A 26895-nucleotide genomic window follows, 5' to 3' on the forward strand; every position below is an offset into this window, starting at 1 on the left:
GTGGCATGTGACTGTATTAAATATCTTCCTTAATTTCTCTCAGTGGTGTTTTTCAATTTTCGTTGTGGAGTTCTTGCACATTTCTTGTTAGGTACTTAGGTATCTTGTTTTTTGGGGTTTTTTTTTTAGGAAGATTAGCCCTGAGCTAACATCCGTGCCCATCTTCTTCTCCTTTATATGTGGGACACCTGCCATAGCGTGGCTTCATAAGTGATGCGTAGGTCCACACCTGGGATCCGAACCAGTGAACTCCAGGCCACTGAAGCAGAACACATGAACCTAACTGCTGTGCCACTAGGCCAGCCCCAATATTTTGCTTTTGATACTGTTATAAACAGTATTTTTTTTAAATTTCAGTTTCCAGTTGTTGCTAGTATATAGAATTACAGTTGATTTTTGTATATTGAGTTTTTATTCAAAGGCCTTACTAAACTTACTCATTAATTCAAAAATTTCGTGGATTCTTTTGCATCTTTGGTCATGAGTGATATTGACCTATAATTTTCCCTTTTTATAATTTTGTCAGATTTTTTAAAAAATCAGTTATACATGCAAGATTGATTCGACATTTGAAAGTTAGTCATTCTAATTCACTGCATTAACAGAAAGGAGGAAAACCATATAATCATTTTAATAGATGCAAGAAAGGCGTTTCGCAAAATTCAAAACCTGTTTGTAGTTAGCTCTAAACTTTTAATTAAGAATAGAAGTGAACATTCTAAATCTGATAAAGGATATTTACCAGCAACCTCCCCTCTCCCAAATTACAAAGTAACATCATACTTGATGAAATAATGACCTCTTTTCCTTTGAGTTTGGGAAATAGACTGTAATGTCCATAGGGATATTTTAAAGCCAGTCCCAGAAATCTTATTCTATCAGTAACTATTTTAGCAATTAGCCTATAAAACAATGGAAGAGAAAATATCCGAGTGCATAGTCTTTAGCAAGTTGTTTCGTAAAACTTTTATTTCAGTTATGTAATTATGTACTGAGTTGGAATTTAAAATGTATTTCTCACTGTGGTGGTATAGTCAGAACACCTAGGAGACCACTGTCCTAGCGGTTGAGTCTTTTAGGAGTTTAAATACTGGTCACTTGAAACTTCACTTAAAACCTTTGTGATGTTTTATTAAGGGACAGATTATTTTTCTTTATTAGTTTTATTGAGGATTAATTTACAGACAATGAACTGAATCTAGTTAAAGTGTACAATTCAGTGAGTTTTGACAGTGTAATCATCACCACAAAATAAGGAATATTTCTATCATCCCTAAAAGATTCCTCTCTTTGCCTACTACCCCAGGAAACCACTTACCTGCCTTTTTTATTTGCTTTATTTTGTTTAAGGGTATATGAATATTGAATAAAACTTTTTAAATAAGCTTTTTTGGAATAATTGTAGATTTGTGGGAAAACTGAGAAGATAGTAGAGAGAGTTCCTATAAACCCATACCCGTTTTTCTCCTACTATTGACGTCTTTTATTAATATGGTACATTTTTCGTAGTTAATGAACTAGTATTATACATTATTAAGTAAAATCCATACTTTATTCAGGTTTTCTTAGCTTTATCTAATGTTCTTTCTCTGTTCCAGGATCCTCTCAGATATCATATTACATTTAGTTGTCCTGTCTCCTTAGGTTCTCCTTGGCTGTGACAGGTTCTCACACTTTCAATCTTAATGACCTTGAGAGTTTGAGGAGTGCTGGTCAAGTATTTGGTAGAATGCTCATCTACTGGAATTTGTCTGATGTTTTTTCTCATGGTTAGACCCAGGTTATGGGTTTTTGGAACTCATCTGCTCTTCATAAGGAAGAATATCTTAAAAAGTGGAGTAGCCTTACTTCGTAAGGATACAGTGGCTCTTGAGTGACTGTGAAATCGAAAACATGATCCTCAAAAACTATTTGTGCAGTGTCTGGCATAGTATAAATAACAAAGTGAAAAAAGCCCTGGACTAAGCATAAATGCCCTTTTTTACTATGTATTCAAAGGACTTTTTGATTTTTGCTTGCTTCTTAGAGACCCCTCATTAAAGTTTTTAAACTTTTTGTAAACAAAATAAAGACATTTTACTTAAACTTTACTAAGTTCGTCTTAAATACTTCTATAAAATAAAATTTAGGCCTTAGATCTTATTACACTTTTAGAGGCGAACTCCCAGAATTAGGATATAATCTTTGATTCTGGATGCTACTTTCATCAATGAAGAGAGTATTTTTAAAAGCATTGTCAGGGGCTGGCCTGGTGGCGTAATGATGAAGTTGGCATGCTCTGCTCCAATGGCCCACATTTTGGAGGTTCAAATCCTAGGTGCAGACTTAGTACCGCTCATCAAGCCACACTGTGGTGGCATCCCACATAAAATAGAGGAAGATTGGCATGGATGTCAGTTCAGTGACAGTCTTCCTCACACACACAAAAAAAGTCAATTTAAGGGGTCAGGCCTGTGACATAGCAGTTAAGTTCTCACATTCCACTTTGGTGGCCCGAGGTTCGCTGGTTTGGATCCAGGGTGCAAGACATGGCACCGCTTGTCAAGCCATGCTGTGGCAGGCGTCCCACACATAAAAAGTAGAAGATGGGCATGGATGTTAGCTCAGGGCCAGTCTTCCTCAGCAAAAAGAGGAGGATTGGCTGCAGATATTAGCTCAGGGCTAATCTTCCTCAAAAAAAAAAAAAGTCAATTTAAATAAGGGTTGGCAATAGGGAAAAAAGCCACCTTGAGATTTCTCTGAAGTCTTCTTTCCTACTGTATCACTTAGAAAATTTCACTTGTTCAGATTAACTGTTGCATTAATCCCATCCCATTGCTACTTTTCTCTATTATTAACAAAGTTAAAGCTTTTCCTTAAACAAAAGTTGGCAGAAAAGAATACCATATGACCCAGCTATCCCTCTACTGGGTATATATCCACAGAACTTGAAATGAACAATAAAAAGAAACTTATGCACCCCTATGTTCATTGCAGCATTATTCACAATAGCCAAGATGTGGAAGCAACCCAAGTACCCATCGACTGATGATTGGATAAGGAAGATGTGGTATATATACACAATGGAATACTACTCAGACATAAAAAAGACAAAATTGTCCCATTTGCAGCCACATGGATGGACCTCGAGGGTATTATGTTAAGCGAAATAAACCAGACAGAGAAAGACAAACACCATATAATTTCACTTATTTGTGGAACATAAACAAACTTACGGACAAAGAGAACAGTTTAGTGGTTACCAGGGGAGTGAGGGGTGGGCACAAGGGGTGAAGGGGCACATTTATATGGTGTCTGACAAATAATAATGTACAACTGAAATTTCACAATGTTATAAACTATTATGACTACAATTTTTTAAAAAGTTTGTTGACAAAAAAAGGTAGAAAAGAATTAGATTGCTACTTCCTTAATTTGGAAAGGTTAAGGATTAGGATGAAAGCATGTTATTACCTAAAATTCCTTCTGATATTAACAACAGCATCATTATTGTGAAGATGTTTGCTGAGAATAAAATGTCGATTTCGTATTGGGAAAATTGTTTAAGGTTTTAAAATATATTTGTAGCTCATTTTCTTACAGTATTCTTGAGATGCTAGTGTGGAAGAAAAGATGAGAATTATCTGTTTTATGGCCCTTTTGGGTAGGGGGGTAGGGTTGAGGAAATAGCGATTTGGTCTTACAGGGATAGAGATGTTTATTCAACAGCCTAGAGACTTTTGTCTGTTTCTATGCTTTGTTCTGTCCCATTGATCTGTTTATCTGTCTGTAAATCAGTATCGTGCTGTCTGGATTACTGTAGTTTTATGGTACAATTTGACATTGAATACTATAGGTTCTGCAGAATTGTTCACTGTTTTCAAGATTGTTTTAACTGTTCTAGATCCTTTTCATTTCCATTTAAACTTTAGAATTGCTTTGTCAATTGCTATTTTTTAAAAGGCTATTGGGATTATGATTGAGATTGTTTTGAATGTATAATTTGGAGAAAATTGACATCTTAGTATAGATTCTTATATGGTATATCTTTGTATTTATTTAAATTTTATTGATGTTCCCTCAGCAGAGTGTTTTGTTTTCAATGTTGCGGCCTTAACACATCTTGTTAAATTTATTCCTAATTATTGTTATTTTTTTTGATGTTACTATATATGAAGTTTAAAAATTTTTGGTTTTCTCTTTGCTTCTGATATTTAGAAATGCAATTGATTTTTGTATATCGACCTTCTGTACTGAGACCTTGCCAAATTTACTGGTTCTAGTAGATTTTAAAAATTAATCTTTTGGGATTCTTCTACATAAGCAATCTTGTCATCAGTGAATGAGAACAGTATTAATTTGTATGCCTTTTCTTTTTCTTAGCATCATTGCACTGGCTAAGACTGCCAGTAATATGCTGAATAGAAGTGGTAGGATTGGACATCCTTGCCTTTTTCTTATTCTTTGGAGGAAAGCATTTGGAGTTTACTGTTACATTTAAAAAAATTATTATCATTATTATTATCATTATTTATGCTTTTTGGTGAGGAAGATTAACCCTGAGCTAACATCTGTTGCCAATCTTCCTCTTTTTATTTTTCCTCCCCAAAGCCCCAGTACATAGCTGTATATGGTAATTGTAAGTCATTCTAGTTCTTCTATGTGGGATGCCACCACAGCATGGCTTGATGAGTAGTGTGTAGGTCTGTGCCCAGGATCTGGACCGGTGAACCCTGGGCCGCCAAAGCAGAGCATGCAAACTTTACCACTTGGCCACAGGCTGGACCCTGCCATTACATTTGATATTAGCTGTAGGTTCTTTTGTAAATGCTGTTTATTTGATTGACGCAGCTTTCTTCCATTCCTGGCTTGCTAGTTTGCTTGGATGTTTCATCATGAATCAACATTGAATTTTGTCATATACTTCATCTGTATTTATTGAGATGATCTTATAGGTTTTCTTCTTTATTCTGTTAATATTCTTGATTACATTCATTGATTTGTTTTGTATGATTAACCTTTTATTATTCCTGGGATAATCCCTACCTACTTATGAGGTGTCTTTTTTTTATATATGGGTGGATTTGATCTGCTATTATTTTGTTAAGGAATTTTGAGTCTGTGTTGATGAGAGACATTGGTCCATAATTTTCCCTTTTTTGTCTTTGTCAGGTTTTTATATTAGAGTTATGCTGGTCTCATGTCATAAGTTAGAAAGTGTTCTTTCTCTTTTTTTTCTAAAAGAGTTTATGTAAGATTGGTCTTAGTCCCTTACATGTTTAATTGGAATTCAGTAGGGAAACCATGTAAGGAGTTTTCTTTGTTGGAATACTTTTATGTCCTTCTATTTTAAATTTCTTTATTTCTAAAGTGTGTCTCTTATGGATAGCAAATATTTGTGTCTTGTTTTCTTATCCAGCCTGACAATCTTTGTCTTTTAATTGGAGTTTTAAAATCTACTTTTCATATACTTTGCATGTTGATAGGACTGGATTTGGGTCTGTCATTTTGCTCTTTGTTTTTTGTCTCATTTGATTTTTGTTCTTACTTTACTATTCCATTTTGATTCCTTTATTGACTCATTAGCTGTTCCTTTTTGCATGTATTTTTAGTGGTTGTGCTAGGGTTTACAATATGCATCATTAACCTCTCACAGTCTGTACTGTACTATTCACCAAACTATAGAAACCTTGCAATAGTATAATTGTTTTTATTTACTCCTGTCCATTGTGTTATAGTTGTCATATATTACATCTATGTATGTTATAAACTTTATAATACATTACAATTTTTACTTTAAATACATCTTTTAAGTGAATTAAAAGAAAAACACATAATCTTCTGTGTTTATCCACATCTTTACCACCTACTTTATGATGTCCTTTCCCTTCAGCCTGAACAAATTCCTTAAGCTGTTTTGTAGTACAGATCTCCTGTCAAGGAATTCTCTCAATTTGTTTATCTGCAAGGATCTTTATTTAACCTTCACTTTTGAAAGGTTGTTTCATGGGATATAGTATTTTGGGGTTGAAAATTTTTTATTCTTTCAGAAATTTAAGCATATAACTCCATTGTCTTCTGCTCTCATTTTCTCTTGGAGAAGTTAGTGAAAATTTGTACTCATTCTCCCCCTTGCCTCCTCCCCAATTTACCCCCATGTGTAATGTGTTTTCCTCTGGCTGTTTTCAAGGTTTTTTTCTTTATCCTTGGATTTTAGTAGTTTGCCAAAGTATGATTTTCTTTGTATTTATCTTGCTTGGAGTTCATTGAGTTTCTTGGATCTGAAAGTTCTTGTCTTTTACTATATTTGAGAAGTTTTCAGCTATTATTTCTACAAATATTTTCCCCTATTTTCTTCTCTCTTACCTCCCAGGAACTTCAGTAAACATGTTAGACTAGTTGATCTGCATTCAGCTTCAGTTATTCTTTCCTCTGCCGTTTCCATCTGCTGTTAATTCTAAACAGTCACTTTTTCTTATCAGTTATTGTAATTACCTGCAGCTTACATTTGGTTATTTTTTCTCATTTCTATTTCTCTGTGGAGATTTTTCTTCTCTTCATTTCTTATGTGTATATCTTCCTTTAAATGCTAGAATATATCTATGATAGCTGCTTTAAATCCTGTTTGCTAACTGCAACATCTGTGTCATCTTAGAGCCTGTTTTTTTACTTCTTTTTTGAGTATGAATTATCTTTTTTTAAATTCTTTGCATGTCTACTATTTTTTTTATTGGATACTGGACATGGTGAAGACTGTGTATACAGAGGCTCTGGAATTTGTTGTTCTTCCAAAGAGTTGTTTTTGCCTTAGAAGGCAGTTACCTTGGCTGGATTCAAACTCTAAATTCTCCTGTTTTGAACAGCAACATCCAGCAGCTACTTTCTCACTGGGAAACATGAAGTCTCCCTATCAAGTCCTCATAGGTAGTTTAGGAAGTCAGCCAAGGATTTGGACGTTTTAAATGCAGATTTTGTAGTTCACTCTCTTTGCAAGCTCCCTCCCTTCCAGGATTGCCCTCTCAGTCTTTCTCACTGTTCTGTGACCCCTGAACTTTGTCCTTTCTGACTTTTCAAGTCAATTAGTTTGGAGGCTTCTGCTGCCAGGAACACACAGATTGGGTAGTGTTTCAGGCAAAAAGTTACAGACTGGAAAATCTCATTCATTGCTGTTTTTCTTTCAACGATATGCCCTCTTTCATTTTCTATTTTCTTCTGGTCTGTGTTCAGGTTCTTTAAAACCTAGAGACTAGGTAGGTAGTGCAGCATAGCTCTTCTGCCATTATGACCATGTTACTTTTTTTCTTTAATAGCAAAAGAAAGTATATTGGGAAGAACATGCTCTTTGGTTAGAAATGGAATAGAATCATATTTTAGCAGAGAACAAATGGATTAACCTTGGGAAATTTACTAAACTTCTGAGCTTGTTACCTTTTCTTGGAAAATGGAAATAAAGTTTCCTCCTTGTAAAATTAATGTCAAAATTACCATTGTCCTATAAAATACCCAGTATAGGATCTAAGGCAGGCACTAAAAAAAAAAAGCTTACATTTTTTTTACATTATTGTATATGGAGGCAAACCTATTACCTTGGCCTTACAAGTCATAGAGACTTAATATGTAGTCCTTGTATTGAACAGAGGTTATTCTCATTGGACATCTTTAAAAATATAAAGTATATTATTTATTGTGTTTTGTAGTACAAGTATTTATAATGAAATCTGTTTGTTTCATTAAAAATAAGATTTACTTTGAATACCCTGGATGTGTATTTTTTACCGTCTGAAAAAGTACTGGATATCAATGCAACAAACGTGTGTTGTTTGCTTGGTATTATGTGCCAACCATTGTGTTAAGCTCTGATGATGTAGAGTAAACCAGACCAATATGGAGCTTCTAATCTGTTAGGGAAAACAGACACTAAGCAAATCATTATAAGTTTGCATACCATTCTACAGGAGGTTTTGGGGTAAACAAGAACAATAAATTTACAAGGACCCTGTATTGAAGAATCATATTTAAAATGCTTAATAATGAATTTTTAATCCTTTAAATAAAAACTGTTTTAACAAACAAGCTATTTTGTATTTCTTCATTATATATTTTATATGATCCTTTGCTTTTCTCCACCACTGTTTTTTCCCTCTGTAAAATGTATCATGCCTTTTATCTCTTCAGTTTTTTAGATTTAATTTTTACAGATTCTGATCACTGTTAAATAATAGTAGTATATATATTATTCCTGACTTTACTATGAATGGGCTAGAGTTTTGCCTTTAAGTACATATTCTTATTATACCAAAGTTTTAACAGTTATATATGGGTGATAAGATATACATAATTTTTTAATCTTTTCTGTACTGCCTGCTTTACAACATGAGTTTTGCTCTTTAATGTAAAGGGCAGGGGGGCACTTTTCAAAACAAAATAAAAGCTATATGTACTGTTTATTAGTGAAGAAGTGCATAGGTCAGCTCATTGCTCTGTAAAGAGGCTTCTTCCCAGACATCAATTTGCTTTTGACTGGGGTCTAGGGAAATTAGATATAGCTCTTCTCTTCAGCCTATTTTAAGCTATCTGGAATAAGACATTTGGGAGTAGGTGATTTTGTGGGATTCTTCCCTCTTTGGCCCAGTTTTTACCTCAGGTTTTCATATCGCATATGATTGGAGGGTATAATGTAGAGGCCAGGATGAGGTCTCTAAAAATTGAATTGAAATCAAAAGTTACTTTAAGTTCATACTAAAATATGAATGACTAGATATCGTTTTTTCTTCCCCAAAGTGTTTACATTTTGGGGAGCATTTGAGATGTTTCTTTACCCAGTTCTTTTCTATTTGATATAAATACAGTTTCTTATATTCATTTAGTATTTATTGAGTCTGCACCAAGCTGCTGGAGAAATAGGAAAATTAGATATGGTTCTTGCCCTTGGAGAGCGTGCCCATTGGTAAAGATATTGCCAGTATTCTACTGTTTTTGATCTAGTGGCACTTTTTTTTTTTTTAAAGATTTTATTTTTCTCCTTTTTCTCCCCAAAGCCCCCCGGTACATAGTTGTATATTTCGTTGTGGGTCCTTCTAGTTGTGGCACGTGGGACGCTGCCTCAGCGTGGTCTGATGAGCAGTGCCATGTCCGCGCCCAGGATTCGAACCAACGAAACACCGGGCCGCCTGCAGCGGAGCGCGCAAACCCAACCACTCGGCCACGGGGCCAGCCCTGATCTAGTGGCACTTTTATATGGATTAACCTAACAATGCCAATACAAAAGTAGTATTATAGGGGCCAGCCCCATGGCCCAGTGGTTAAGTTCGTGGGCTCCGCTTCAGCGGCCCAGGGTTTCTCTGGTTCGGATCCTGGGTGCAGACATGGCACCACTCATCAGGCCTTGCTGAGGCAGCGTCCCACATAGCACAACCAGAGGGACCTACAACTAGAATATACAACTATGTACTGCGGGGCTTTGGGGAGAAGAAAGAGAAAAAAAAGAAGGTTGGCAACAGATGTTAGCTCAGGTACCAATCTTTTTGTAAAAAAAAGTGTTGTAAATCTTTGGGATATGCCCTGCTAGAGAAGTAGAGAGGTCTGATCCTGAGATAAGTTTCAAAACAGTTTTCCATGTCACTTCTTTCTCACTCTTAAACAGTCTAGTTCTTAACAGCCCTCGTGCTCCTCATAGGACTCTATCTTTAGTCTGTACTTCCAGGGGTTATGTTTTGATTCACTGAATGAAGTAGACCTGGACCTCAGTTTCCTGGCCAGGAAGTTAACTATAATTTCTTCACAGTCTAATTCTAGTTCTTTTTGTTAGGGCCCAAATAAATATCTGCCTGACCTTTTGTGAATTAGAGATGTCAACATAATTGATTGTTTTCCTCCATCTTTTCTCTTCATTTTCCTCAGCTCTTCAGTAAATAAATACTCTTTACCCGTGCTCTTAATTTGAGAGGTGATCTGTTATTAGAAAAAGGTATTTCAATAAAGTCGGGGCTATTTTCTTTTTAATTATTGTTAGTAGAACCATTTCAGTTATTTCCCATTGAATTTAATTGCAGTTCTCTGTAGAAGAATTGCTTGAGAACCCAGTGTAATGTGTTAAGTGAATCTTTTTTCCTTTTATTTCAGTTGGAAAGACATCTTTGATCACCAGATTCATGTATGACAGTTTCGACAACACCTATCAGGTATTTTGCTTCTGCCAACTTACTAGTTGTCTCTATTTGTGTTACAAGTAATATTCAAGGTCTTTTTAAAAATTCATTTATTTACGTGCAGTCATGGATATAAAAGCACTTTCTGTAATCTGTAAAATGCTTATAAATACAGAGTATAATGGATTTTGCTTATAGTCCTCAACTTTTTCATTTGATTTCTTTGTCTCCTCTTCCAAAGTCTATTGAAAGATTATCTCTGATACCAACTGAGATAGAAGTTGATCTGATTGTAGATATTCTGTTACAGAGATTTTGTCCAAGTATAGGATTCCGTGCCATTCTGACCTACACTTAAAGTCAAGAATAAATGAATAATGTAATTAGACATCATTGACAGAAGGAGATTTGGGAAATTCACAAATATGTGGAAGTTAAACAGCATATTCCTAAATAACTGATGGGTCAAAGACAAAATCACAAAGGAAATTAGAAAATACTTTGAGACAAACAAAGAAGAAAATACAACGTACCAAAACTTACAGCTAAAGCAGTACTATAAGAAAAAGAAGAAATACATCAATAATTTAACCTTCTACCTTAAGAAACTAGAAAAAGAAAAGCAAACTAAACCTAAAGCAAGGAGAAAGAAGAAACTTTCAAAATGTAGATTTTATTATTCAGGTATGGTGAGGCCAACAGATCAGGAGATGATTGCCATTAAAGATAGTTTGTTACACTCACAGATCGCAAGAGGAGGGGGACACTCCATGCCATGGAAGGGAGGCATATGGGGAAGCACTGGTGTTGGTCAGGAGTCAGGGAGCGGGAGACGGGAAACAAGGGCAAGAACCTTTATTGTGGTTGCTGTGGGCAGGCTGGGTGAGACCAGGTAAGCAGATTTAAGATTCCCTAGTTTGAATGATTTCAACAGTCTCTGGAGTGTGGGTCCGTTACTGGCTGTCTGGTACCTGATCCTGGTATGATTAGGGCAAGGGAATAGTGTCCCTGAATGTGATAGAGAAGGTAGTTGGGGTATGGGCTGTGGATTGGTTGGTTTGCATATGAAAGATGCTCTCACAGACAAGTTTACTATATCTCTAAGAACTGGCAAACCCAGGAAGGGCCAGTCACTCCAGTGCCAGCAAGGCCCCAGGTGTCAAAGCAACAAAAATAGAGACAATAAAGACATGCTTAATTCAGAAGCAGATAAAGATTAGAGCAGAAATATATGAAAGAGAGAATAAAAAAACAGTAGAAAAATTCAATGAAACCAAAAGTGGTCCTTAGAAAAGATCAACAAAATTGACAAACCTTTAGCTAGACTAGCAAGAAAAAGAGAGAGAAGACTCAAATTACTAAAATCATGAGTGAAAGAAAGGACATTACTACCAACTATACAGAGATAAAAAGAATTATAAGGGAATACTCTGAACAATTACATGTCAACAAATTAGATAATCTAGATGAAATGGACAAATTGCAAGAAAGATACAAACTACTGAAACTAACTCAAAAAGAAATAGAAACTTTGAATGTACTTGTAAGTAGAGAGAGAGAATTAGTGATCAAGAAACTTTCCACAAAGAAAATCCCAGGACTACATGGCTTCACTGGTCAGTTCTATGAAATGTTTTAAAGAACAGCATCGGTATCATTGACTTAGAAAAAATAAACGAGAAGGGAACACTTCTCAACTCATTCTGTGAGGTCAGTATTAGTCTGATACTCAAACCAGACAAAAACATCACTATTAAAACTACAGGCTAATATCTTATGAATATAAACACAACAGTCTTTGGCAAAATACTATCAAACTGAAGTCAGCAACGTGCAGAAAGGATTATATACCATTTACAACTGAGATTGGTAGGTTGGTACCAGGATTGCAAGGTTGGTCCAACATACAGAAAGTAATGTAATACTTAGTACATATTAATGTAATATGAGTAGAATAAAGGACAAAATCACATGATCGTTTCAATAGACACAGAAAAAGCATTTGACAAAATCCAGTAGCTTTTCATGATAAAAACACTCAACAAACTAGGAATACAAGGAAACTTCCTAAACACGATAAAGGGCATCTATGAAAAACCGACAGCTAACATACTTAATGTTAAAAGTCTGAATTGAATGTTTTCTCTTTAAGATCAGGAAAAAGACAAGGATGTCTGCTCTCAGTTATATATCTTATTTATATGTATCTTAGTTTAAATTGCTTTTTTGTAAAACAAAAAGAAAAAAGAAATTAGTAATCTTAAAACCAAGTACTTTCACTGAGGCTGTAAGCATATTGTAAATCTTTTCTGTATTAACTTTTGAAATGTTCTTGTTAAAATAAAAAAATAAAAAGACCCATTTAATCTAATTATTTATTGGGGTCCAGCCCTGTGGCCGAGTGGTTAAGGTCATACGCTCTGCTTCGGCGGCCCAGGGTTTTGCCGGTTCAGATCCTGGGTACAGACATGGCACCACTCATCAGGCCATGCTGATATGGCGTCCCACACAGCACAGCCAGAGGCACTCAACTAGAATATACAACTGAGCGGTTGATGAGCGGTGCCATGTCTGCGCCCAGGATTCAAACTGGCGAAACCCTGGGCTGCTGAAGCAGAGCGTGTGAACTTCACCACTCAGCCACAGGGCCGGCTCCTCCTTTCGCTCTTATCACTTAGGAAATTACAGGGATTTTAGGCCAGGAGACTGGGATGAAAATCAAAATTTATGTTTCTTATTATATGACAGTATCACACCAGTGAACCCCCATTGGTAAATGCAGTGGTCCTTTCTCAGTCCTCATCTTACGTGACCTGTTAGCAGCATTTAACATAGTTTAACACAACGTCTTAAAACCTTTCACTTGGCTTTCAGGATACCACACTTGACTCATTTTTCTCCTACCTTTCTGTGTTTTCTTTCTCAGTTTATTTTGTTAGTTCTTCCTGTTTCTCCCGTCTATAAATGTTGGTTGCTTCAGGCATCTGTCTTGGGTCTACATTCACTCCCTAGTAGTCTTATACAAAGTCTCATGGCTTTAAATGCTATGTATAATGATTCTCAAATTTATATATTTAGTCTGGACCTCTTTCTTCCCAATTCCAGATCCGTATATTCAACTGCCTACCTGACACCTCCATTTGGGTATCAGTTGGCATCTCAAACTTGATGTAGTCAAAACTGAGTTCTTAATACTCTCCCTCAAACCTGATTTTCCTGTAATGTTTCCCATTTCAGTTAACAACAACACAGGCTTTCAGTAAACTCAGGTTACCTTCGTGTCACACTCAATTTCTTTTTCTTTCATATCCCACTTCTAGTCTATCAGCAAATCCTATTGGCACTGCTTTTTAAAATGTATCTGAATTCTTTCCCTTCTTCCACCCCAACTAAAACCACACTGGTCCAAGTCACCAAAAATAGCCTCCTAAATGAGCTCTCTGCTTCCCTTGCCCACCATTGGGTTAATTTCAACAGGATGGCCAGAATGATTCTCCTATAAGTTAAAAGTCAGTGGTGAAAATATTCCAAAATTGATTGTGGTGATAGCTGTGTAATTCTGTGAATATAATAAAAACCATTGAATTGTGGAAGTGAAAGACCTATACAACGAAAACTACAGGACTTTCCTGAAAGAAATTGATGACGACATAAAGAGAGGGAAAGACATTCCATGCACGTGGATTGGAAGAATAAACATAGTTAAAATGTCCATACTACCTAAAGCAATCTACAGTTTCAGTGCAATCCCAATCAGAATCCCAATGACATTCTTTACAGAATTAGAAGAAAGAACCCTAAAATTCATATGGGGCAACAAAAGACCCCGAATTGCTAAAGCAATCCTGAGAAAAAAGAACAAAGCTGGAGGCATCACAATCCCTGACCTCAAAACATACTACAAAGCTACGGTAATCAAAACAGCATGGTACTGGTACAAAAACAGGTGCACAGATCAATGGAACAGAATTGAAAGCCCAGAAATACAACCACACATCTATGGACAGCTAATCTTCGACAAAGGAGCTGAGGACCTACAATGGAGAAAAGAAAGTCTCTTCAACAAATGGTGCTGGGGAAACTGGAAAGCCGCATGTAAAAGAATGAAAATTGACCATTCTTTTTCACCATTCACAAAAATAAACTCAAAATGGATCAAAGACCTAAAGGTAAGACCTGAAACCATAAGGCTTCCAGAAGAAAATATAGGCAGTACACTCTTTGACATCAGTGTTAAAAGGATCTTTTTGGACACCATGTCTTCTCAGATGAGGGAAACAATAGAAAGAATAAACAAATGGGACTTCATCAGACTAAAGAGCTTCTTCAAGACAAGGGAAAACAGGATTGAAACAAAAAAACAACTCACTAATTGGGAAAAAATATTTGCAAGTCATATACCTGACACAGGGTTGATCTCCATAATATATAAAGAACTCACACAACTCAACAACAAAAAATCAAACAACCCGCTCAAAAAATGGGCAGGAGATGTGAACAGACATTTCTCCAAAGAAGATAGATGGATGGCCAATAGGCACATGAAAAGATGGTCATCATCACTGATCATCAGGGAAATGCAAATCAAAACTACACTAAGATATCACCTTACGCCCATTAGAATGGCAAAAACAACCAAAACAAAAAGTAACAAATGTTGGAGAGGTTGTGGAGAAGAAGGAACCCTCACACACTGCTGGTGGGAATGCAAACTGGTGCAGCCACTATGAAAAACAGTATGGAGATTTCTCAAAAAATTGAAAATACAAATCCCATATGATCTGGCCATCCCACTACTGGGTATCTGTTCAAAGAACTTGAAATCAGCAATTCCAAAAGTCGCATGCACCCCCATGTTCATTGCAGCATTATTTACAGTAGCCAAGATGTGGAAGCAACCTAAGTGCCCATCAGCTGATGATTGGATAAAGAAGATATGGTATATATACACAATGGAATGCTACTCAGCCATGAAAAGGAATAAAATCGTCCCATTCACAACAACATGGATGGACCTTGAGGGTATTATGTTAAGTGAAATAAGCCCGATAGAGAAGGACAATCTCTCTGTGACTCCACTCACATGTGGAAGTTAAACATGTAGACAAAGAGAACAGATTAGTGGCTTCCAGGGGAAAGAGGGGGTGAGGGGTGGGCACAGAGGGTGAAGTGGTACACCTGCAACACAACTGACAAACAATTATTTACAACTGATGTTTCACAAAATTGTAAACTATCATAATCTCAATAAAAATTTTTTTAAAAACCATTGAATTGTATTACTTTAAATGGTTGAATTGTATGGTATGTGAATTTTATCTCTATAAAGCTGTGAAAAAAAGTCATATCAGGTCATTCTTCTGAATATTCCATCTTATTTATAGTACCTTGCTGTGGACTGGTAACAGTTGGGGCTAGCATCAGTCATTGGACTACTCTTTGAATAGTACTAGCCTGTTAAGACCCTGTTGTCCTCCCTACTTCATTACCTTTGTGATCTCATCTCTACTACTTTCCCCGCATTCTCAAATCTCCAGCTGCAGAAACCTCTTTGCTGTTCCTTGAACTCGTTAGGGGCCCCTCTTATCTCACAGCCTTTGCACCTTGTGGAAAGCTTTAAACCTAAATGTCTAGATGGGTATTCTTGTTTGATAATTCTGGAAATTTGAGGACAGATATATGGGGTTCAGTTTATTATTGCCACTTTTTTACTTGAAAATTCTTCATAAACATTTTTATACATTTTCAAAAGTCGTAAGTTGATCATATCAGTAGATGCAGAAAAAGTATTTGACAAAATGCAACGCTCATTCATGATAAAAACTTCCAGTAAACTAGGAATAGAGAGGAACTTGCTCAACTTGATAAAGAATATCTTTTAAAAAGCCTGTATCTGACATCATACTTAATGGTAAGAAGCTCAAAACTTTCCCACTAAGATCAGGAACAAAGCAAGGATGTCCCCTCTCACCTCTGCTTTTGAGCATTGTACTGGAAATCCTCACTAATGCAGTAAGGCAAAAAACAGGAAATAGACAGTATACAGATTGGGAAGGAAGAAATAAAACTGTCTTTGTTTGCAAATGATCATGACTGTCTTTGTAGAAAATCCCAGAGAATCAACAAAAAAACTCCTGGAACTAGTAAGTGATTGTATAGCAAGATTGTAGGATACAAGGTTAATATATAAAGTCAGTTGCTTTCCTGTATATTAGCAACAAGCGAATGGAATTTAAGATTAAAAAAACAATACCATTTACATTAGCATCATGCAAAATGAAATACTTAGGCATAAATCTGACAAAATATGTACCAGATCTCTATGTGGAAAAAACTATGAAACGCTAGTGAAAGATATCAAAGAAGGGGTTGGCCCAGTGGTGCAGCAGTTAAGTGTGCACGTTCTGCTTCGGTGGCCCAGGGTTCACCGGTTCGGATCCTGGGTGGGGACATGGCACCGCTTGGCAAACCATGCTGTGGTAGGCATCCCACATATAAAGTAGAGGAAGAAGAATACGGATGTTAGCTCAGGGCCAGTCTTCCCCAGCAAAAAGAGGAAGATTGGCAGCAGATGTTAGCTCAGGGCTAATCTTCCTCAAAAAAACAAAAAGATATCAAAGAAGAAATAAATGGAGAGATATTCTGTGTTCTTCAATAGGAATACTCAATATTGTCAAGTTGTCAGTTGTTCCCAGCTAGGTCCATAGATTCAACACAATCCAATCAAAATCCCAGCAAGTTGTTTGTAGATATTGACAAGCTGATTCTAAAATTTATATAGAGAGGCAAAAGACCTAGAATAGCCAACACAATATTGAAGGAGAAGAACAAAGTCAGAGGACTGATGCTACCCAACTTCAGGGCATACTATAAAGCAACAGTAATCAAGACAGTGTGATATTGGCAAAAGAACAGATAAATAGATCAGTGGAACAAGGTTTGGAAAAAACCTCGTTTTCCAAACCTGTGTTTCTCCTTTACTGTCATACTGCCACCACACTCACATCATTCCTGACACCAGATGAGTGGGGACTTTCCCACACCAAACAATTCTGTGACACCAGCTGGGTGTCCTGCAATTTAACTCAATTCTGACATTCTCTACATGGTGATAGCATCAGATCCCACAGTGTCACAAGACTGCCCCCCAATTCAGATGCCAATTGCAAGTGGTAGCTCCCCAGGTTACCCACAACTTCTGTCCTATATGGCTACAAATCAGGTTCCTATGAGCTCCTCCCCCTTCAATTTGATGATTTGCTAGAACAGCTCACAGAAGTCAGGGAAACACTTACTTATGTTTACCTGTTTATTAAAGGATATGATAAAGGATATAGATGAACAGTCTGATGAAAAGATACATAGGGCGAGGTCTGGGAGGGTCCAGAGTACAAGAGCTTCTATCCGCATGTAGTTGAGGTGCATCACCTTCCCAGCTTATGGATGTGTCCACAACCTGGAAGCTCTCTGAACCCTGTAGTTTTGGGATTTTTAAGGAGGCTTCGTCACAGAGGCATGGTCAATTATTAAGTCCATTTCCACCCCTCTGCCCTCTCTAGAGAACAGGGAGTGGGGCTGAAAATTCCAAAGTTCTAATCATGGCTTGGTCTTTCTGGTGACTAGCCCCCATCTAGGAGGCACCCAGAGTTGCCTCATTAGAACAAGAGATGCTCCTAGTGCTCTTTTTTAAAATTTTATTTATTTTATTTATTTTTATTTTTCCTTTTCCTCCTCAAAGCCCCCTGCTACATAGTTGTGTATTTTTAGTTATGAGTCCTTCTAGTTGTGGCATTTGGAATGCTACCTCAGTATGGCTTGATGAGCGGTGGGTGCCATGTCCACGCCCGGGATCCGAACAGGCAAAACTCTGGGCTGCCAAAGTGGAGCGTGCAAACTTAACCACTCCCACTCGGCCACGGGTCCGGCCCCCACTCCTAGTGCTCTTATCACTTAGGAATTTACAAAGGTTTCAGGAGCCCTGTGTGAGAAATTGGGGACAGAGACCAATATATATTTCTTATTATTTCACAAACAGAATAGAGAGTTCAGAAATAGACCCACATGAATGTAGTCAACTGATCTTTGACAAAGGAGCAAAAGCAATACAATAGAGCAAAGATAGTCTCTTCGGCAGTGGTGCTGGAACAACTGGATATCCACATGCAAAGTAATAAATCTGAACATAGAGGTTACACCTTTCACAAAAATTAACTCAAAATGCATCACAGACCTCAATGTGAAACGTAAAAGTATAAAACTCCTAGAAGATAACATTGGAGAAAACCTAGATGGCCTTGGATATGGCGGTGACTTTTTACATACAACAACAAAGGCAAAATCCATAAAAGAAACCATTGATAAGCTAGACTTTATTAAAATTAAAAAACTTCTGCTCTGCAGAAGACAGTTTCAAGAGAATGAGAAGACAAGCCACAAACTGGGATAAAATATTTGCATAAGACACTATGACAAAAGACTATTATCCAAAATAGACAAAGCGCTCTTAAATTGATGTGTTGACAGATATATACCTATGAAACTACCACCAGAATCAAGATTAAGAACATTTCCATCATCCCAAAAGGAATTTGCTTTTAATTAAGCCATTTATTAAAAACCATAAAGATCACGGAACAGAGATGACTAAAATATAAATCTGCCATTTACAGAAAGTCATTTAAATAAAAAGCTAATGAATATGAACTGTATGTATTTTATTATCATTCTTTTGAATATTTCAGAAATGGTTTAGCCACCTCTTAAGACATGAAAAAAGCAAGTTTAGAAGTGAAAAATAGTTAATGAGCAAGAGTGCTTCTTTTTCTTTTGGATCCCTTTAGATCATGTATCCCCAATTTTCTAGGTCCCTGCAACTCGACAGCTTATAGGCTTCACCTAGATGACCTGCTCTGTATACAGTATTTTGATTCTGAGCAATGTTTCTATCTATCCTCAGCAGAGAAGCTACAAATACCAGTCTCAGGGACTGAAAAAAGTATTTATGTCATTGAGCCATATGTGGCAAATGACTGAGAGTGTAAGCTCAAATCTTTGGGAGTAGAACCAAATACCATAAACTAAAAAATCTAAACTAGGGTCAGAATCTTAGGCTAAAGAATTATGAACTAGAGCCTGTATTTAGGGTTCTCTGGGTGTTTCTAAAGAATTTTGTTATACCCAAGTTGTGAAATTAAAGAGGCATATTTGAAAGTCCCGTTGCTGTTTTTTCAATGCAGAGACTATTGCTGCTGTTCAGTCGGACATTTATAAGGGCAGTGATGTTGATGGGGTGAAGTTATATAGAATTTGACAAATATGGAAAGATTTACTCTTTGTGAAAAAGTTGTGACTAATGAAGCCAAAATATCATTGTACTTTGGCAGTAGTAGAAGACGCTAGTTAACAATATGAGCTACAAGTTTTTGTAAGAATTAGGTACACTGCTAGATATGTCTTAGTTTAGCTGTAACAAGAAAATTGGGATGATATAGCACCCTACATCCTTACTTAGGGAAATTGGCTTGATAGTATATCAGGTATTGTCTTTGAATATGAAGAATTGACCGAATGTGCTTAGCTGGCAACTTTGTTATTAGGTGAAGAGTGCTTCAGTGAATCATTTGAAGATAGCCTTCTCCCACCCCAACCACACACACAACAGGAAGACTTCTGAAATGAATAACTAAAGAGCTAGTCTCATTGCTAGAAATTTATTTGGCTAATGTAAGCTAAATGTAATGTATATCTGAAACTTAGTTTAAGTTCAGTTTCATTTCACACAAAAAAATGAATTTTAGGTGCTGGCCCAATGGCATAGTGGTTGAGTTTGGTGCACTCTGCTTTGGCAGCCGGGGTTTGCATGTTCCGATTCCAGGCGTGGACCTCTGCCACTCATCAGCCATGCTGTGGCAGTGACCCACATATAAAGTGGAGGAAAATCAGCAACACATGTTAACTCAGGGCCAGTCTTCCTCAGAGGGAAAAAAAAAAATTTATGTAATTCTTAATTCATGCTCTATGTATGATTTCTTGGCACTGAATTGATTTCATTTACAGAAGAGGAAACTGGTTGGCCAGAAGAGTCCTTAATTGACCAAAATTTAGGCATTATGTCAAAGTGAAAGCAAAAAACTGTTACCTGGGAAACTGTTCTTTTTAGCTAGAGTCTGGAAGTGATTCTTCTAAGTTATTCTTGTTTTTCACCCTCTACCTGAGTCAACGCCATTTATTTAAAACTTAGAGAAGGCTGGAAAATATAGTCTTTTTAATGGGAAAAGTATGGATTTAAATAAGGGCAAGATGGATATTTATGTAGGCAATTAGCTGCCTCTGCCACACTGTCTGAGTAAACGAGGTTCTACTGGTGACATTTCTTAAAGGTAACCATATACCATTCCTGTACATTCCTCAGGTTTGTCAATTAGATGCTCTTGTGTAGTAATTCAACTTTTTAAACCTTATGGCAGAGTAGGATATACATTATCAGGTTGAATGTCATAAAATGGAATTAGTACTTAAGTTGATGTATTTAAGCCCTAAATTTAGGAACATAATTGAAATACATAGTCACATAGTTTAGATAAAGGAGGAAGCTTCTTTCTTTCTTTTTTTTTTTTAATAAAAGCCTGTGTGTAACTGAAATTTACAAAACTGCTCAAAAAAATTAAGACCTAAATAAAGGGAGAGACATCTCAGGTAAATGGATTGGAAGACTTAATATTGTTAAGATATCAATACTAACTCCCCAAAGCAATCTACAGATTCAATGCAATCTCTATCAAAATTCCTACTGCCGTTTTTTTTAGAAATGAAAGAGCCGATCCCGATGTGCAATAGCCAAAACAGCTTTGAAAAAGAAAAATAAAGTTGGAGAACTTACACTTCCTTATTTCAGAACTTACTACAAAAGTACAATAATCAAAGCAGTGTGGTACTGGCACAGGGGTAGACATATAGACCAATGGAATAGAATTGAGAGCCCATAAATAAACCTATAGGTCTATTGACAGTTTATTTTCGATAAAGATGCCAGGCCCAACCTACAGAATGAGACGAAATATTTTAAAATTACATATTTGATAAGAGTTTAATATCCAGAATGTATTAAAAACTCCTACAAATCAGTGACAAAACGACAAACTCAAATTTAAAAATGAGTAAAGGACTTGAATAGAAATTTCTCCAGAGAGGATATACAAATGGCCAATAAGCACATGAAAAGATGTTCAACATCATTAGTCATTAGAGAACTGCAAGTCAAAACTACAATAAGATTCCACTTCTCACCTACTAGGGTGGCTATTATTTATAAAAAAAGGAAAATAACAAATGTTGGCAAGGATCTGGAAAAATTGGAACCTTCATGCATCACTAGTGGGAATTTAAAATGGTACAGCCACTGTTGAAAAGTCTGACGTTTCCTCACGAAGTTGAATGGAGTAACCATATGGCCTAGCAGTTCCACTCCTAGATATCTGCTGAAAAGAATTGAGAACAGGAATTCACAGTAGCCAAAAGGTGGAAACAATCCAAATGTCCAATCACTAGATGAATGGATAAACAATTTGTGGTATATCCATTATAAGTTATTGCTTAATTGGCACAGTGTTTCTGTTTGGAGTAATGAAAAAGTTTTGGAAATAGTGTTGACAGTTGTACATCATTGTGAATGTAATTAATGCCATTGAATTGTACACTTAAAATGGGTAAAATGTTAAATTTTATGATATGTATTTTTTTAGCACAATTTAAAAATAAAACCTCTTAAAAAACTGTATCAGTGTCAGTGTAGATTTATCAGTTTTAACAAATGTACCACTCTGGTAGGGGATGTTGGTAATAGGGGATGCTATGCATATGCAGGGGCAAGGAGTATATGGGAAATCTCTGTACCTTCCTCTCAGTTTTGCTATGAACCTAAAACTGCTCTTAAAAAAATAGTCTTTTAGGGGCCGGCCCCGTGGCCGAGTGGTTAAGTTCGTGTGCTCTGCCTTGGTGGCCCAGGGTTTGGATTCTGGGGGTGGACATGGCACCACTCATCAAGCCACACTGAGGTGGCGTCCCACGTGCCACAACTAGAAGGACCCACAACTAAAATACACAACTATGTACTGGGGGGCTTTGGGGAGAAAAAGGAAAAATAAAGTCTTTAAAAAAAAATCTTTTAAAAAAATCGTTAAGATGGTTCATTTTCTATGTGATTTACCACAGTTTTAAAATGTTTAAATGTATATATCAATGTATATTGGAAAGATCTGGACTCTTACTCCAAACTCTACAGCAGAAGATTTCTGTCCTTTGGCAAGTTATTTTATTTCTCTGAACCTCAATACTGTTATCTATAAAATGAGAAAAATAGGGATGATAATAGCTACCTTGCAGAGATGTATAAAGTTTAGAGATGGCATAAAGGGCTTAAAAGAATCCCCAATACACGGCAAGTCCTAAATGTGGAAGCCATTATCACTGAAAATTTTGTTCATTCTTACTTGGCTGTGATATTTATTTATTATTTCTTCCGCAATCATAATTCCCATTTGAACCCTAAATTGCTGGCTGCCATTAAGCTGTTATTGTTTTTTAACTTTGTTTTGTTTTATTTTACAGGCAACAATTGGTATTGACTTTTTATCAAAAACAATGTATTTGGAGGATCGAACAGTGAGTAATGTTTTCAGTGTGCAATTTTCTGCAACACTCCAGGATAGAAAACTATGATCAAAGCTATAATCAATGATGTCACTGTAAGAAGTGTTTAGCAAAGTTGCCAAAGTTAGTTTATAGGCGTTTAGAAAAAAAACTTATTATGGGTGAGTAGTACTTAGCATTCTGACTTCTTATCCCCAAGTGAAATCCAAAGGGGAGAGAAAGCCAAAGTATTTGTAAAACTTGATGGCCATAGGCTTGTTAAACAAAATTTGTCATCTTGATTTGGAAAAATGATGACAACTAGTATTGAGATGATAGAGTATTTTCATGAAGAAATGACAGCTGCTAAAGACCTTTGGAATGCCAGCCACTCTTGAGACATTCAGAAAGATTTCGTTTGAATATCACACAGTTTGTGAACTCCAAGATTTTGTTTGTCAGAATATGATGTACACCAAAGTGACGTGTATTTACTTGTTGGATTTTTGTCTTCCATCTTTTGGAACGCTCCCTTTAAGTACAATGTAAATTCTGTATTCTAGCCCACTATCCCTTGAAGAGATTTCTGTCACTTAAACAGTGACTATCTGAAATGCAGTATTTTGGGACCTATACTCAAAAAAACATTATCTCTAATGCTGTTTCTTAAAAGTGTGTGAGTTTTTTCTTTGGATGTTCTCTTTTATGTTCTAATATATAGCATGCTATTTCTTAACATTTGAAAGCTTGGAAACTGTTTTATAATTATAGAAGAACTTAATGCTGGTTTTCAGGCTTTTCTTCCTTGAATGTAGATGTGAAAAAGTAAGAAAGTAAAGAAACTTTACAAGTATTGTAGGGTTACAAAAAGATGTTTCTCCTTTGTTATGAGATTATATACAGTGTTCTGGGAAGAAATGTGTGGAAGAAACAGAAGCACAGTAGTCAGAGACTCAATTTCAAAGTGTTCTGGATGCAATGAAAAGGGGCATTTTAGCTTCAGGGAAGCATTAATTCCTTTACTCTGATAGCCTGGGCTGCTCGTTGACATTTACTTTCATTTTTCCTTTTATGCTCACTGTTTAAACATCAGCATCTTGTACCTTTTGCTGTCTAGAAGGCATAGAATTCAAAGAGAAGTTATAGGGAGGGGAAAAAAGGAAACTGTATTTCTGATTCTGTGAAATCTTTCTCATTGTCATTTATAAGTCATGTACCTTCAGAGCAAGCAAATTTTTAATATTACTCTCTGTTGAAAAAGCAAAGAAGTTTTATGTTACTTCCATTCCTCACATCCCTGCAACTTTCTGCATGAGTCTCCTTTTTACCTCTTTCCCACCTTCCTCCTTTTAAAAACATTATTTCTTTTTTCTTTTTAGTATAAGTTTGGTTTTTTTTTTTTTATTTACTTTTTCCCATCCCACAGATCAGGCTGCAGCTGTGGGATACTGCGGGTCAGGAACGTTTCCGTAGCCTCATTCCCAGTTACATCCGTGATTCTGCTGCAGCCGTAGTAGTTTACGATATCACAAGTAGGTATTTTGCAATGGGTTGACCTTTCTTACTTTTTTTGCTTGTTTGACTGATTTTATTGTTAGGTACGATTGCAATTATGGGACACAGCAGGTCAAGAGCGGTTCAGGAGCTTGATTCCTAGCTACATTCGTGACTCCACTGTGGCAGTTGTTGTTTATGATATCACAAGTGAGTGGGGGGAATTACGCATTTCTAATCTTCTTTCATCCTTTAGCTTAGCTGCATGCATGTTCTTGTCTTGTGCTTGTTTTCCATACTGGCATGTAAAAATGAGTTTTGTCATAGCAAAACTTATCACAGACCACCTAGGTCGGAGATATCTGCTTTGGTGTTTGTACCAATATGCTTTATTTCTACTTGCCAGGGTTTTTTTGCCTGAAAATTTTCCTTCAGGTCCCATTATGAATCCTCTCCAAGGCTTTCTTAGTATCCTGTTATCCCTAAGCCACACCATAATTATGGTTGGAAGAATGTTTCCTTCTTCATTTAACTTGATCTCAGATTTCTCTAAAATAAAATAATCTGCATTTAAGCCTCTTGCCAAGTTTTCCAAATCCTCCAAGGCTTCTGTTGAGCCTGTTAAAAGCTTCCGCTAGCCAGCTTTTCTCTGCTTTCCCCTTCCAGCCATCCTCTGTCTATAGAGGAAGGCAGAGAAAACACAATGTGCAATTTTCTACTAATCATTTTCATTTGAATCATATCTGGATTCTGTGACTGTGTTACTTGGTTGCTAACAAATTACACTTTCGTTTCTCTCTGAGAAAAAAATTTTAAATGGGAAACTAAAACAAGTAATAGTCTTCTCTTTTTCTTTTCCTTAAAGACTGAAGAATGCCTTTGGCATTTTAAGTGACTGTGAATTTTCCATGGAGCGTTGGTGACTGACAGGGAAATGCTCTCTGATTAAAATTCTTTGTAAATTGGTTTATGATATATATTAGGCAATATTAAACATCATTCTATGTAGTGGTCCATAATTTATAGAAAAACCAAGAGAGTACTGTATGTTGGACTTCTTTAAAAACATCTTATATAAACAAACTATTGATTTGAACTAGTAATACTGCTACTTTTTTTTTCTTCATATCTGTTCAACCAGAAGTCGTATCTACTTAAGAATTGCCATGGCGGAATTCTAAGTTAGAAGTTTGCCTTCAGAGACTTTTTTTTTCTTTTTTTCTTTTCGGTTAGGTGCTATATGCCATCTTTCTTTCCTTGAAGCTTTACTTTGGGTTGCTACTTGTTTAAGATAATGTATGTTCATTATTGTGCATTGACAAGTTTTGCAGCTTTAAAATGTTTGTGCTTACTTTAACCAAATCAAATGAAACCTAGTGTATTTTTCTTTAAAAATTGTGTATATGAGGTTAAAATATTAGTGAACTGTTTTCTTTAGCTGATGTAAAAAGTGTTGAAGTACTCTACTTAGAATCCAGTTCTAGAAAGGATGGATTTTGTTATAAGTGATTCTGATGCATAAAACTAATAAACTTCAAGTTAAAGTGATCACAAACTGAATAAGCAATGCAAATAGAGTGGTGTTGAAAGCTATTTAAAGGCTTTACAAATTTTCTGGATGTGTTGGGACTTACTGGCTGACATACTTTGGAGATGCTTTCTTTGTCATGTTTGGTATGTGTAAGTAATCAAAAAAGCGTTGTGGCAATGTAACACCATATTATCTGCCATAGCTGTCCTTACATTTTAAAAGTTTTTTTTCAATTGCATATAGTACACTGCACTCATTTGGTCACATCCAAAAATTTTAAACTGCTATAAAAGGAATCTAAACGATTTTATTCTTGTGATTTGTTTAGATCACTGACAGTTGCACTCAGATAAAATGGAGTTATGTTGCAGGCACATTAAAAGTGAGTCCTAATGTGCCAGTCCCCTTCCAACTTCCAGGGCTTTTTTTTTCTTTCTTTTTTTGGTCCATGACTTGGGGAGGCATTTGCAGTAACACTAATCTCTCTGTCCACCCTCCCATACCAGATGTTAACTCATTCCAGCAAACTACGAAATGGATTGATGATGTCAGAACAGAAAGAGGAAGTGATGTTATCATCATGCTAGTAGGAAATAAAACAGACCTTGCTGACAAGAGGTATGGAGTGATTTTGTACGTGTATGGAATGTTTGATTTCTTTGTTAAACAGCCTAATAGTTTTGTTACCGGAGAATTGTTTTGAAAGGAGACATGTTTAATCCTTAAGTTTATATCCCCGTTTTCTTTAGTGTGGCAACCTAAAATATAAATGTAAACATTAAACTCAGTCCTTAAAGGAAAATTAGTGTTTTTGTTTTGTGTAACTACGTGTGTGAATAACTCTCATGCAAGATTATTTAAATTTGGAAAAAAGATTGTTTACACATGAAGTGGATAGCTGTTTTGCTTGTTTTAGGCCTCATAAACACGAGCAGTGTTCAGTTAAAGAACAAAATGTTTTAAAAAATAAATCTTATCTTTAAAAATTATTTATAATGATTAAATGCACACTTTCTTGGTAGTCTTCTTATAAATATTCATTGTAATTCAGTGGTGTAGTGTTTTCTTTTCTTTGTTTTTTTTTTTTTTCCCTTAAATTGTATGATTGAGCCAGAC

The 26895-nt window shown here is 36.1% G+C and overlaps 1 protein-coding gene across 4 annotated transcripts in view; it reads left to right on the plus strand.

The window, feature by feature from the left end:
* RAB6A (RAB6A, member RAS oncogene family) overlaps positions 1–26895 on the plus strand; it is an 82900-nt gene that overhangs the window by 18884 nt on the left and 37121 nt on the right. For 2 of the 4 annotated variants that reach the window (XM_023645762.2, XM_070274464.1), the window contains exons 2-5: positions 10102–10160; positions 22734–22787; positions 24353–24458; positions 26286–26397. In XM_023645762.2, coding sequence (XP_023501530.1) covers positions 10102–10160; positions 22734–22787; positions 24353–24458; positions 26286–26397 — 331 coding nt within the window. Of the gene's footprint in view, positions 1–10101; positions 10161–22733; positions 22788–24180; positions 24287–24352; positions 24459–26285; positions 26398–26895 lie in introns of all 4 variants that reach the window. The other 2 variants (XM_023645763.2, XM_070274465.1) reach the window with 1 other exon arrangement.

The sequence above is a fragment of the Equus caballus genome, chromosome 7 (assembly GCF_041296265.1).
Source record: "Equus caballus isolate H_3958 breed thoroughbred chromosome 7, TB-T2T, whole genome shotgun sequence".
NCBI lineage: Eukaryota > Metazoa > Chordata > Mammalia > Perissodactyla > Equidae > Equus > Equus caballus.